General features: G+C 42.5%; 1 protein-coding gene across 1 annotated transcript in view; it reads right to left on the minus strand.

Moving 5' to 3' along the window:
- PGM5 (phosphoglucomutase 5) overlaps positions 1-14,132 on the minus strand; it is a 77,299-nt gene extending 63,167 nt beyond the window's left edge. Inside the window, exons 1-4 of the mRNA XM_059833429.1 lie at positions 13,872-14,132; positions 5,458-5,620; positions 2,848-2,994; positions 198-323 (exon numbers count right to left, since the gene is read on the minus strand). Of these exons, the coding sequence (XP_059689412.1) occupies positions 198-323; positions 2,848-2,994; positions 5,458-5,620; positions 13,872-14,132 (697 nt within the window). The remainder of the gene's footprint in view (positions 1-197; positions 324-2,847; positions 2,995-5,457; positions 5,621-13,871) is intronic.
- Between the last annotated feature and the right edge of the window lie 561 nt (positions 14,133-14,693).

Raw genomic sequence — 14,693 nt, forward strand, 5'->3', positions numbered from 1 at the left:
GGACCTGACCCGTTGCTAAAATTGCCTTTGTTATTAGTATAATGTTCAAATCCTTTCTTATTACCCTTAACCTTACTAAGAAGTCTGACTTCTATATGCTGTACCTTTATTGGGAAGCTATTGCAATGTACCATCTTTATTGGGAAACTATTGCAATGTACCTACAAATTTGTCCTGATAGCAACTTAAGTTCATACCTCCATTCATGGCATCAATCCTTATTTTAATCTGGTTGGGTCCGGTCAGCAAATTCCTGATTGCATTGAAGTCAAAGATACTTCGAAGGAGATTGAGGTAGATATCCACAGAATCCACAATTTCCACTAGAAAAATTAGGTAAAAAAAAAAAAAATCACTACAGTTGACACATGAGAAAATATCTCTTTCAGCACACTTCCACCAGCCATGCACCTCAACTAAAATCAGAGCGTGCAACTTTACATAATAGGGGTTTACTCTGAAGCCCACAGAGGCAAAGACAAAGACTTCCACTGATTTCAGTGTGGCCACCATCAAGCTTTAAGCCTTGCAAAGATCAACAGTTTTGCCTGCTAAAGGACTGCAGAGATAATGTAAGTTGACAGTTCCTATTTCACTGAAAACATTCATGAGAGTACATTATATCAAAGTAAACTCCTTATTTATCATTCACTAAATCACTGAACAACTTTTCAAGTTAAACAGGTTTATTCTCAGAGGATAGAAGATGTCCATGCCGAGTTGAAGCCACACGGTCTATTCTTCTACCTGACAGCAGTATCTATCCGCATCATTCCATCAGGAGAGACATGCAGCCTATTCTTCTTGGTTTTGGCACCTGCAATATCTGTCCCCAGTTTGCTGTCAATCTGCCACTGTACTTTTGCATTTTATATCTCACTGATTTAGGAAAGTTAGGCTCAGACACAACATCTGTTTTTTGCTTAGGTCTTGCTAATTTGAATTCTAAATTCATAAAAGCAGAGCGCTACATTTTTTCTAGTTCTTTTGGATGTAAAACATTAAACTAAAATGAATTAATGAAAGTAAGTCTGTCATAATGAAAGCAGTTACCAAACAACTGTCAAAAGCCATGCTCCTCAGTCATCTTGGAACATATTACTTTTCCTGATTAAATCAAAAAGCACATGTTACACGAATGTCTTTTTATGTGGTTAAATGAGTATCTTGAAATATTTCACTTACAAATTAAATTATTACTTAGAATATCAGCCAGTTTTCCTTAGAAACATTGACTTCACCCTAATGCTCCTCTTTAGGGTAACATGAAAATGACACAGACATTTTTTGAGCCTGAGAAAAACGCTTAGAATAGATTGCGACAATACACTTGAATGGAGAAACAAAAAAAATGGTTCTCAAGGCTGAAAAATAACCTGTAAAACCTATCTGAAAATTAGTTCATTCTATGGTATACATTGAAAGTCTCAAGGATTCACTAAAATTACACTGCTGGATATCTTCTGTGCCCTGCTCCTAATGATGTTTATGTAGGCTCTAAGCTTTACACTTACGAACAAATACCTCAACTTCACTGGAGCTCCTCACACATGTTAAGACAAAGTGCATGTGGGATTAAAGTCTAAAAATTATTTTAGCTCCTGCCAAACCCAACTGGTTTACTCTCAGTTGCTTCAACACCTCTGTAGCCTTGATTCACAGGAGTTAGTTCATACAACTGAAAAAGTAGAAGTTTTAAATACACCAGATAGTATCTTAAAATACTTTTTAAATTATTTTCATTCTTTCTGCATTTCCATTCTGCATTCAGACCTGTGTGAACTATAGTTATTCATGTACTTGTAAGCCAATTACATTGCTTCAGTAGGAATCCCCGGCACGTCTACTGTTCCCAGGATGATGTATTCTGGAAAGAGAAGACTGGGAAATGATTTTTTCTTAGAAAAACATTCAGACAAATTGCAATTACTTTTAATCTATTTTTATACTACTGGGGCGGGGGGCGTCACATTTTCATTTCGAAAAATACAATTTGGAGAGATTAAAAAGTTGAAAAAGCAAAACTTAAAACAGTGGCAACCATATGATTCCAGAGTAGTGCTGAAGCTGAATTTTCTTTGCTTTTTGTTTGTCTGAAAAGCCAAATATGTTCTTTGCAATCAAAAAAAGTCATAATTTAAGATTTTTTTTTTACTCAAAAAATTCATTTATCAAAGTGTACTTTGTCTCAAAATACAATGTTTCAGTGGAAAATAAACTGGCTTTAATTCTAGGACATCAGGAATGAGGGAGAGCTCTTAAGGCCACATGCAGTTTTACAGTATTTGAAATATCATCTGGATCCCTTCCTTTGCTTTTGACTCCTTCAGGAAAAAATGGCTGTGTTAGCTCATTTTAAATCAAGTGTAGGCATAAAAGTATTCACATGCTTGAAATTAAACATATGCTTAAGCATACCCTTTACACTTGGCGTCACTGGATGTATAGTGCCTTACACATCCCACAACTTTTCAGAAAGCGTGAGCAAAGAATGAATAAACCGAGACTCTCACAAACTTTTTTGTCAATTAGACTTCCATGAGCAAACCATTCCTAGTCCAAAAATGTTTCTGTTTGTTCTTTAACTGCTAGCAAGCATAAGCATGTATATTTAGCAAAGATATATGGCTAAATGATGAGGCCTGACACACTTGAAGTCCGTAACTCAGCTGCCTTATGTGCAAAACAAACGCAACACTTACCTATACTGTCTGATACTTTGAGAACTTGTAGTAAGGTATTTTTAAGAATTAAAGTTCTGTTTAAATAATTACCCATTATCACTCTGCAGCAATCCTAATATTTAGAATCAATGGACATAGCATGCATAAAAGCACATATTGATACCTCGGAAAGGCTTGAATTTGTTCTCCAGATCAAATTCTTGTCTTCCTAGGCGTGATAAATCAACTCTGAGATCAGGACAAATGGCATATTCCTCCAAGGTTTTGCTGATTTGATAGATTTTATCTGAAACTATATCTGGAGCAGGTCCTGTGGAAAAAAAAAAAAAATGTGGTGGGTCGTTTTTTTTAAATGAAGGTTCCCTACAAAGAACCATAGTAAATAAGGTCTCTTCCTTCAGTGTAACAGGTTTAAAACATTTTTTGAAAAAATGTAACATGGAAATACAGCACGTTACTCGCAACATTCTGATTCACGTAGAGTATTTAAATCCATCATTATCCAGGGCAGGGGTGATGAGGAAACCAAAAAACCCACAGCCATTTTTCTTTGGTTTTATTGCTTAAACACTGCCATTTTTTCCCCTACACAGAATCTCAACATATATATTAAAGGAAAGCCTGTCCTTCAGCAGCAGTTTCTGGTGTTTCACAGGGCCTTCTGCAAATGCACACTTGTGAAGGTGAAATAGCTTTGTGCTTCACATTATTTCATTAGACATAATTATAACTTTTAAAAGTCTTACCAGTTTGGCAGCAGCATTCTCTTGCAGTTTTTCTCCAGTGGCTTAATGAAATGTATCTTTGTTAGAATTCAAAATATCTCAATTGCTTAACAAGCAACTATGACCTGGAACAGTTATGTCATTCAGAAACAGAAATCACACCTTACTTGTGCATTACTTTTACTGCCAAATCCTGAAGATTGACTTTATTTTTAAAGATTTACTGTCAACCAAACAAAAGTTGCAGGCTTGAAGCAAAAATTACCAATGAGCTGTGCCATATGTAGTGCAAGAGTTGAGTCTGAGTTACAACAAAAGTCCTTTCTGGCTTATCTGACTCTTCATTGCTTACATTAAAGCCACACTTCCACTATGAAAAACCACTTCCTTTACTCTCTTTTATGTGCACTCTCTCTCCTAATCCATAGCCTCTGTCTTTTCAGTGCTCACTTCCCACTCCTCTAGCAATGCTGCTGTATTCAGTGCAGCTTTGCCACATAAATTAGCCTGTTCCATCTCAGATGCACTGTACCAGATGGTCCAAGGCAATACACTAACAGTCACTTAACTCTTCATTTGGCTTAGAAAATGACATCTTACTCATCTAATCCAAACCCATCCAAAAGGTGAGGACAGATTTCGTTAGTTCCAGGTCATCCTTGATAGATGGATGTATTGTCTACCGATATTTCCAGCTAAGGGGGTCCCACAATGTCACTGTGCGTTCTCTCCTACAGCGATAGAAACAAACCGCTTCTGCCTGACCTGGGTCTGCAAAATAGACTGAATGAGAATGCAGAGCAACAATGGCCTTCCCTGGCAGCTTGTCATGGTGCCTAACCACTCTCTTAGTTCAAAAGCCTTGCCTAATACACAACCCACATTTTCCCAGCTGCAACTTAAACAAACTACTTTTCATTACATCCCTGATAATTATCATAAATAATTGAACCTTGTGAGCTGTGCTTGAGGAGTATTTCATATTTAAAGCTTAATAGCCTGTTTGAATTTTCTTTAAAAAGGCAAAGTACACTAAAAAGAATGCCTCACCAACTGTTACCCATTTATCAAACAGATTTTAGGTGTACATGGTGTTTTAAAGTTTATAGAGTGCTAATGCATTTAATGGTTTGACTCTGGTATGTTTGTGCTGTGACCCTGGCTTTCTCACTGTCTGACCTTACACTGTCCCTTTAATCTCTCTGGGATTCAAGCCTATTCTGTTTATAAAATCACACTGGTTTAACCATGCACATTTTTCAATTAAAAAACGGACAAGGGAAAAGCATCCCCTTCTCAAGTTCTCCCACCTTCAAAATGGGGAAGGAAACATTATTTTAAAAGCACTTTCAGTTTTTTCAGATGGAAAGCACTTTACATGTGTGAGGTACACAAGGTGTAGGCAATTGTCACCATCATGGGTGTACACAGATCTGTAACACAAAACACACAAAATGTATAATATATATACCTACATGTGTTAGCCTGCCCATTTTGGAAAACAAGACATTAGCTATATACACAAATTCCATTATTCAACAGTGGAATTGCAATAGTTAAAATGGTACAACCCTTCCCCTGGATAAGAGCAGTTATTCCCTGGGTAAACATAACAAGTGCTGTCTTCTATGCAAGACAATGAGTTATACTGCTTACACACTTTAATGTAAACGCCAAGACAAACAGCACAGAAATATGAGCAAAACAGAGCTCCCTCAGGCATCTTTATAAAAGGATCAGAACTGTTACAATGATCTGGCAGACTACATAAAATGCTATAAAAATGGGATGGCAAACCTTTTGTTTACAAAAATCTTACAGATACCACAAGGACTTCAGTGAACATTTTATGCTTATTGTACAGACCCGTGTAAACAAATACACTCCTATTACTGAAAAAAAGAGAGATATGCATATGTTCTTCATAGTTTTAACAGAATAAATGAAAAACACGTAGTTAAAGTCAGTTAGTTATCCTTATCAGCATATTTTCATCATACCAAGATGCAATGATGTAATGTTGTAATGTGTTATTAAAAAAAACCTACCTCCATTGGCAACCTCAAACTTGACTCCGAACTCTCCTCCAGGTCCCCCAGGACTGTGGCTAGCTGTTAGAATAATTCCACCAGCTGCTTTGATCTTTCGGATGATACATGAAACAGCAGGTGTGGATAAGATACCGTTCTGTCCAATAACCAATCTGCCGATCTATGTGGAAAAGGAAGTCAAAGTACTCTGAAGGTTACTAAACTTTTGAAAATTAATAAACCAACACACACATATACGTATACATGCACAGGATAGAAATTGTAAAGTCCTAGTATAGAACCTATTCTTTTGCAGACTAATATAAATACATGAGTTGGTTGCATGCGAATCTAGAGGGCTGACAGAAACTATTGTATCCCGGCATACTTACCCCAGTGGCCTGCGTACTGACAGTAAAGCAGAAGCACAGCCATGGTAGTGATCTGCAAAGCTCACAAGCAGAGCACTGGGCTATGATCTGGCTATGAAACCTTTCCAGGTATCCCCACGAACCAACAAACATCAATATAGTTTAGGGCTGACTGTGTGGGTGCACTTTGCAGGGTTGGGGCTTTAACCAGCGTAGAAGAGAACAGCAAGCAAGTTGCCTTTCATGGAGCAGCCTTTCAGTGCAATTGCAAATATCACTACATACTAGGACCTGTAGTCTCTGCGAGTCACATCTCCGCTACCAAGACACCCTTGGATGTCCTGCCCTATAGAAAGTATTGCTCCTCCTCCAGACATCAGCGACTCCTTGGCTATTCCAGATAAAGAGGGTGTGTTTCCCAGGGCACAGCTGAGCAGGGGAAGTTCCCACCATTCTTAAAGTAAAAAAAGCTTTCAGGTGGTGTTATTAAACACTGACTCAATGTGTTTGGTATTACGTGCAGTTCCACTGCAAGGTTCCAATTTCAAAACCTTGCCTTCGTCCGCTACATAGATACTACAGTTTCAGTTCAACAGAAATAATCTAGGAGCCAACCAGAAATGTATTTACAAAGAAATACAAAAGAGTTCCAGTTCCTGGGAAACAGGAAGATACAAAAAAAGGAAGGGAGAAGGGGAGGTTAGTGTGACAGATGAGAACTGAGGCAGCTGCATATGGAGCTTAAAAGGATATTGCCAAAATTTGGGCTTTTTTAATATCCTCACTTAAAAAAAAAAAAAAACAACAAGCAAACAAACAGAAAAGAACCCCACCACTACTGAGTAGTAGTTTGGGAAAGGGGGGCGGGCAGGAGGGAGAGGCAGAATAGTAAATCCTTCCCACTCCTCATCTAAAAGCAGACTGGGAGTTCAACCTCAGATTTCCTTCTCTAGTTTGAGGGAGATTTGATAGCTCTACTGTCTGCAGAGCAAAGTAACAGCACACGAGGTGTCACTACCTGCCTCTTTTCTATAAAGAGCTGTTCCTTCACATACAGATGACCTTCTTCTGGGTCCAGCACCTGTGTGAGGCCCTTAATGGTTATTTAGAAGTGGGGTTCCAAATAATTACAGAAAAGCAAAGGATTAACAGATGATTTATTTAGCCTGTTTTTGTGAACTACTTTAATTAAAAAAGTAAAGATTTCTACATTGAAATTATGAACTTCTAAAGTAAGCACAAGTTACTTTTTTGCTAATGCTCAGAAAACACAAACTATGTTTAGTCATTTCTCTTTCACTGAGAATTACAAGATCTGCTTTCAAATTTAAAAAACCATGCAGAACAACGCATTCTATTAACCAAGATTTCTACCTCAAGATCTGATGACAGGATGATTGTTTGTCTACCTGGTTCTCTTTTCACAGTTTTTGCAGATAATTTTGAAGCCTATGGATTATTGCTAGAAAACAGGAAAGCTCTCAAAATTACAAGTACAGTTCATGGAAAATCTTCAAGGTTCATTTGAGTTGCTCTTGCTACTATTGGGAAAATATTTTGTTTCACTGTCTTTTTTTCTCCCAGGTTGGAACAATTCTGAAGGAAATGAAAAAAGTTAAGAAACAAAAAATGTTAGTTTCTCATTTTTCTACTATAATGAAAATATTTTCCAGGGCAAACAACCATCCTTTCCAGGAGAAAAAATGCAAATCAGCAGAAGCCACATTTTCTATTTCAACAGATTATTTTAAAGCAGCACTTCCACTGACATGGACAGTTGGTGTGTGCGTGGAGTGTATGCACAATTAACACATATATCACACAGCTGAACCTCATTTCTGCTCACTTCAGTGGTATTGAACCATTTTATTTTCTATTCAAGCCTAAGAATACAGTTTCATTAACCTATGACTGAATGATTAAGAGCAATACCATCTTCCTTAGTGCAGAACCTGATGCCGACTGTAACAAAAATATCTTTGATTATTTATGGAACAAAACATACCAGTGAATACAGTTTTCCTTGAAATACAGATTAAATGTTATGCTTGTGTGCTGTGACAGAATTTATTTGCAAGACTCTGTATCACTTTCTGACTTTATGACTCTCCTGCCTTCCCACTCTTGCTTCTCCCTGAAGGTAAAACTAAGCAGTAATTTACAGCATATGTAGTTGTAAAACTCTAGATTTATCATAATTTACAGACCTTGGGAGCAACAATAAAGGTGTATTTCCTCCACTCCTAGCTCCAAGCCAAGTGAAACAGCTGATTAAACATTATTTCACTGATTACAGAACAAAATCAGTATCTCTTTTACTTAAGCAGACTTCTTCATATTTATGTAATGTTCTTCCCATCTTTTCAAACTCTTTTAAATCTCCAAATGCTACATTTACATTGTATTTATTCAACTGTTTTGAATACTAAACTACTTCAAAGATACTTTCTATACAACCCTACTTGTTACCACAGAAATGCAATTCCTACATTGTGGAAGAAAGAAGACTTTTTTTTTTTTAAAGCAGAAGCGTTTCCAGTTATTATGGACTGACAACCGACAGACACACTTTTACCTCAGAAAATGCATAAGGAAAAACTCCATCCATCAGGAGAGGGACTGAAATCACTAGGAGCTCTAGTGCATGCTTTGACACACTTTTAGAATCAAGCTCAAGAAAGAAAACTTTCCACTAGCCACATAATTTACTGTTTTATTTAATCCAGTGCCATGTAAATAATTTGAAAGAGAAACAGATTTTTTCAAAATGTTCTGAATTTGAGTGTGTCCTTTTATGGCTTCTTTTCAGTCCATGAAGCAGCTTTTGGACAACATGCCATGTCTTGCAAGACTGTTGTATTTATGCTGTCATTTAATCACTATTGCCAATTGTACTGAAGCATTAGAAAAAACCCAGAACACAGGGAAACAGACTTTAACAAACTCTCTTCCAGGCTATACAACAGTTTACCCATGTACCTTTATTATGGGGAAGAAAGCATGATGAGAACAAATACTGAAAATGTTTATTTTGAATATTGTCTCTCCCTTTTCTAAACCATGAAGCATGTAGAAAGCTAGGGCAATGACTCAATCTTCCAAAGACAGCTGTCAGAAATGGGTGCCAGCTCTTAAAACAATATTGTGTATGGGTAAGCAAAAGGAAGATGACAGGAATTACATTTTGCAAAATGCTTGAAAACAACAACACTGAATCTATCTTGAGGTACTAAAGTATAAATGCATTTATACTTGCCTACAGGCTTATCATGAGCATGTGTTCTCAGTACTTCTAAATCTAAACTAGTTAGGGTTAGATTTTTGCCTTCATGCACACCGAAACTGTTTTTTTAAAGGAAGTAGATTACTTAGATTATTCAGAATGCACAAATTACCTGACACTCTGTCTTCACCATATTTTCATGCTTTTCCTGTTCAACAGCTGTTGCACAAACCAGTTTTCCCATTTTTCTGGATGCCCAATATTAATACGAACAGGAGTAATTTTCTTTTCCTTCAACATTTGTCACAAGGCTACTATTTCTATACTACTTAAAGATATTATTTATTATATTAATTTCTATACTAAACTATAGAAATACTGCAATATTTAGTGGTCTAAATTATGGGTGTTGAAAGTGAAATTACATGAATGATACACGGATATTTTATTTGCAGTGACTACTGCAAAGAACTTCACCTCATGTGAAGGTCTTCAGTGCTTTTATGAAACTCCCTGAAGACAGCGCAGACCTTAGAAGGTACACATGCTACCTACCTTCCTCTGTTCTCCTCATTTCAGTGGCAACAATGCACAACCTCATCCTCTCTTGGCCCAGATGCTGTTCATTTTGTCTCTGAACCAAATACTAAACTGACATTCAATTAATTTTAAGTAATGAACACTCAGATTTACAGACTTCTCATAATCTGGGCTAAAACAGTAACCAAATAATGTCCATCTACTGACTCAACTAAAGTTCCAGCAATATCCTTCTAAAAACCATTGACAGTTTCATAGCATGGGAAGATTACCTTTGGAATTCAAAAACTTGCATGGCTACAAGATCACAGGCATGTAATGTCTCTTCTAATACTGTGCCCCTACACCACATTCTATTTTGTCACTCTGCTTTTAGTAGCAACAGCAGAAACGACCGTGATCCTCAGCAAACTGTTACAGCTGAAAGAATAGTCACCCTAACAAGTACTTTACAAGAATATTTTTATGCAATATTACCACTTGCAGCTGTGCATTTTCAGACAATTCAGTTGATTATCATGGAGTCACTTAATGCTTTTTTTTATTATTTTTCTCAGTAATCTCTCACATGCCTCAGTCAATTAAACTTGAAAGAACATGAAGCAAGCAGATTATATCCTGGACAGCACGGGGCTGTGCCTTCCTATCTTTTACTATAGTATCCTAAAGATGACTGAGCGCCACACTCAACCTAGAAGCAAAGACATCAATCATACAGGTCCAGGGAGGGAGGGCAAGAGTGCATGGAAGACCATGGAAAATAACAACATGGTACTGACTATAAAGACGACAACTGGAAAACTCTCTGCCATCTCGAACTTCTACAGCTTTACTAGCAATATTCCGTGATGTCTCTGGGATGTCGCTATGACTTTCCACATTCAGAGTATGACCATCAGTTTCTGATCTGCCACTGAGAGTCACACATAGCAGCTTCTCATTTAAACCTATCCTAACCTTTGCATCAAAAATGAGAGACCACATCCAGTTGATGCGTCCAATGGAATACTTTTAATGCATTTAATTTGTAGTGGAACTGTATTAAAAACGATGGAGACTTTTACCTCAGTTCTTCCAGAGAGGAAGGTACAAGGACACTACTACTGAGAGGACACAGGTGAAAAGGGAAATAGAGCCTCAGATACTCTCCCACCACCCCACTTTGCAAAACTGCTTGTTGCAACCTGGAATGGGGTACAGGACCCCTGCCGGGCTTTCCTCACACTCCTCCACCCTCTCATGATATGCAGTCCCTCACCCAAATGTGTTTGCTACAGCCCCAGCTGTGTGACCCATCAAAGGGTGACCCTGGTTAGCCACCTTCAGCTCTGAGCAAAAGATTTGGTGGAGCGTGTGCCAATTACAGTTGCACAGCATGGACCAGCCTGTAGCTGTTGCCACCAGTGGAAGCCTACACAGGCTACAGCTGTGGAGTGTGTACCTGCAACCCCAAGCCGGAGAGCATGACCCAGAGGGACTGAAGATGAGAACAAGGCAGGGCAAGCACCGGCAGCTGACCGGGCAGGGGGCCTCCTCTCATTCCCTGTACTGGGGCCTATGCCAACTGTGCTAGGCTGTTAACGCAGGGGGAACGCGGGGTGAGTCACCAAATTAGAACAAGGGGAACCTAGCAACTCTAAAGGGCAATACATCTACAGTTGATAATAGAAAATCCCTTTTATTTTTGTATTCAGCAGGCACAATTAACCATAACACTCGGTGTATGTCTTCCAGGAAGGAGATTCAAGTTCAGTTTATCAGCACTACATGGCTATCCCTCTCCTGGTGCTCTGGGGTGGCTAAAGGTTTTGAATGCAACTCCAAGGCTTCCACACGTTCCATCCAACCCTGCCTACACCAGCTCACTTCTTCCCTTGTGATACTGGCTACATGCCTTCGACTGACATTAACCTCATCCAAAGGGAGAGATCTTTGCCCTCAGGAGTATTGCCTTCTCCTCCTACTACTTACATAGCACAGCACTAAACAAAGCTTTCAGGGAGGTTTAGATATTTTCCCAGCAGATATATTTTAACAGACAAAGAATAAAACATACAAACAGTATTCACTAAGTAAATGTGAGGTTTATGCATTTACAGTGTGCTTCAGAGAAATGGGGGTGAGGGTGAGCAGGGTGAGGATGGTAGAGAGGGGATGGAGCACATGGAAAGGGGAAGCTTTTTCTGTATCAGTAGCACCCCACCAGCTGGCCTGCTCAATTTTTGAGGACTGTGTCATTAGTAAGAGTATCATGCTTGAATTCAGGTATTTGTGGGAACTGTGAGCAGAAAGGCTTGGGTTTTGACTTCAGAAAACACTAGGGAGAAACTGTGTTTCCAAGAAACTTGCAGTAACTTAAGAAAGGGGAAGCACTACTACAGCAAGGGGCCAGAAACATGTCAAACTGCGAATCTCCTGAGATCAAAAAGACCTGATCTTCAGGTGAAACACGGCAAAATGGGGAACGTGACAGAAGCAGCAGAAAGGAGGCAAGCTGACAGGAAAAATTAGTCGGGAAGGAGTCCTGAATACAGCATAACCTGGCTGACAAGCCCCTGGTCTTCTAAACCCTAAACTTCTTGTCTTCCTCAGCACCTCAGTCCTTGTGGTCACCTTGTGGCTCTAACCTGCTCCGTAGCTCCTACCAGTGCACAAGAGCAGACGAGGACCTCAGCTCTTGCTGCAGGGCTCTTGCTCTAGCTGTTGCTGCACTTCATCCCGCCCGGTCAACTGGCGCAATTCCAGGGACAAGTCTTTTTCCACCGAGCTACATGGGGGAAGGGGCTAGGGAGCAGCACTCCTCCGGGCCCCATCCTACCTTCCTCACAACGCCCCACACCCAGCCCGCTCCCCCTGCTCTGCGCTCGCTCCCTGCACGCTCGCTCCCTGACGCTGCGGATGAAACACCGCTGCGCTACCCTCGCCAGTGTCCCCACCTTCACCAGTGTATCCCCGGACAGCCCTCCTCACACCCTGGGCCACATAAGCCCTGGCCCCTACTAAGCCCCTGCATGAACGGCGAGTTTGCAAAAGCTAGCCACTACGTAGCACAGCCAGCCTCTCTGAAATCTCAGGTATTGCTCAGCGTCCACTTGATAGTATCAGCATGGCGAGAAAGTGCTTTAGAAATAAATTTAAGACACTCATTATTTATACCAGGCTGGCTAACCCACACAGCTTGTATGCGACAATAAATCAGCAGGGAAAATTCAGACACATACAGAGATTCATTTCAAAGTTGAAGGATCTCCTGGTTATAAAACAGGGCTGCATTTAAAGAATGGAGCTTTTGAAAAAAATAAAGAAAAAGTAAATTCACTACAAAAAAAACCCTGTAAAATTGTACCACTACTTTTGCCAGATCTGGAGAATCAATTTAGCTATCATAACGAGAGACAGCAGCTTCAACTCTTCTTTGAAATAGAAACTTCAAGCCTACATTAGCTGTTATTTCCAGCTTTCTGTACATACACATCAACACATGAATGTGCATGTGCCTATCAAAAGACATCAGTTTTCTTCCCGAGTTCTTTCCTATTTTCAAAACCGCACAAGAAAAGCCGTAACCCATCTGATCACAGAGGCATTTGCCACTGTCGTCTTCTTCTATTACGTAATTTGTTCGCAAGTGAACAACAGAGAAGAACGATTATTTTGTTAAGATGCAGCCAAAACGCTGAGTTCCTCTTGCTTCAATAACAGCATTCTCCTTGAGTATTTTTAAAAGATCCTGAGCAGCTGATACACATCTGATACCTTCGTTTCCCCCATACTTAATTTTTAATTCTGCTACATTTTCTCCTGCGGAGTCAGCCGAGGTTTTCGGCTCCCATTCCTGCCTCCGTCTAAAAGAAGGCGCGAAACGGTACGGCACGGCCAGCAGCCTCCCGAGGTTACCACCACCACCACCTCCGTCAGGCATAGGCTGAACCAGCCACGCCACCGCCTCGCGGCACAGCCTGAAGGTGGGCCCTGGGCTGACCCGCGCACCAGACACGCAGAGCACTGAAACACGGCCGGAGGCGAAGTCCGTCTTGCTCTTATTTGCGTATTCAGCGCTACCCGCTTCTGACATTAAAACGTTCTCCCCCGTTCCCACGGGACGGCTCCGCGCTCCCTCACGGCAGGGAGGAGCCGGCGCGGGCCGGGCGCGGGCCCCGCTGCCAGGAGGCGGGGGGGGACGCCCGCCCGAGGCGGGCCGGGGGCGCCTGAGGGGGCCCGGCCAGCGGCGGTTAGCGGGGAGGCCGCCCCGAGGGGACGGCGTGAGCGCGGCGGGGAGGGCGAGGGGGCCCGCTTACCCCGTTGGCCGCGGCCATCTGGACGACGATCTCGATGGCCGTCTTGCTGAAGTACCTGCCGTCGCTGCCCACCACCATGGTGCAGCCCTGGCGGTCGCGGAGGTCGACGGAGGAGAGGAGGCTCTGCACGAAGTTGGGCAGGTAGTTGCGCTGGCTCTCGAAGAGCCCCGTGGGCCGCCGCAGCCCCCCGCCGCCCGTCGGCCGCTGGTCCTCGTAGGGCACCGTCTGCACGGTCAGCACCGGGATGGGGGTCCTCTCCATGGCGGCGCCCCGCGCTGTCCCGCGGCCGCCCGCCCGGCTGTGGCTCCGCTGGGGAGCGGCAGCCCCTCACGCAGGCTTGCCTCGCCGGCGGCGGGGAGCAGAGAGGCGTTTCCCTGCCGCGGGCCGGCGCGGGGTCGGCCTCCCTCACGGCCGGCCCCCGCGGGGCCGGAGGCGGGCTCGCTCAGCCCTCGGCGGCCCGCCGGCGGGAGCCCGGCGCCGCGGGGGAGCCGGGGCGGGCGCGGGGTGCGCGCCGCCCCTTCCCCCGCCCGGCGGGGCCCCCGCCGGCGCCTGGCCGCCCGCAAGGACGCCCGGGGGCTTGCCAGTCCGCTGCCATCAGCATGCGGCGGCCCGGCCAAAAATAACCCTGGAAAGCGAAGCCGAGAACCGCGGTCTCCTGCCAGGGGTGTAACTGGAAGCAGGGGGGAGAGGCGAGCCAGCACGGCACACTTGCTCGGGGGGATCACGCTCTGTCAGCGCCGGAGCCGTCCCCACCGACCCCGCCGGCTGCCTCCCTCCCGGCCCGCAGAAGGGCAGGTGCCGTGCCTCGGGAGTCGCGTACCT

This window comes from Gavia stellata, chromosome Z, assembly GCF_030936135.1.
Source record: "Gavia stellata isolate bGavSte3 chromosome Z, bGavSte3.hap2, whole genome shotgun sequence".
Lineage (NCBI taxonomy): Eukaryota > Metazoa > Chordata > Aves > Gaviiformes > Gaviidae > Gavia > Gavia stellata.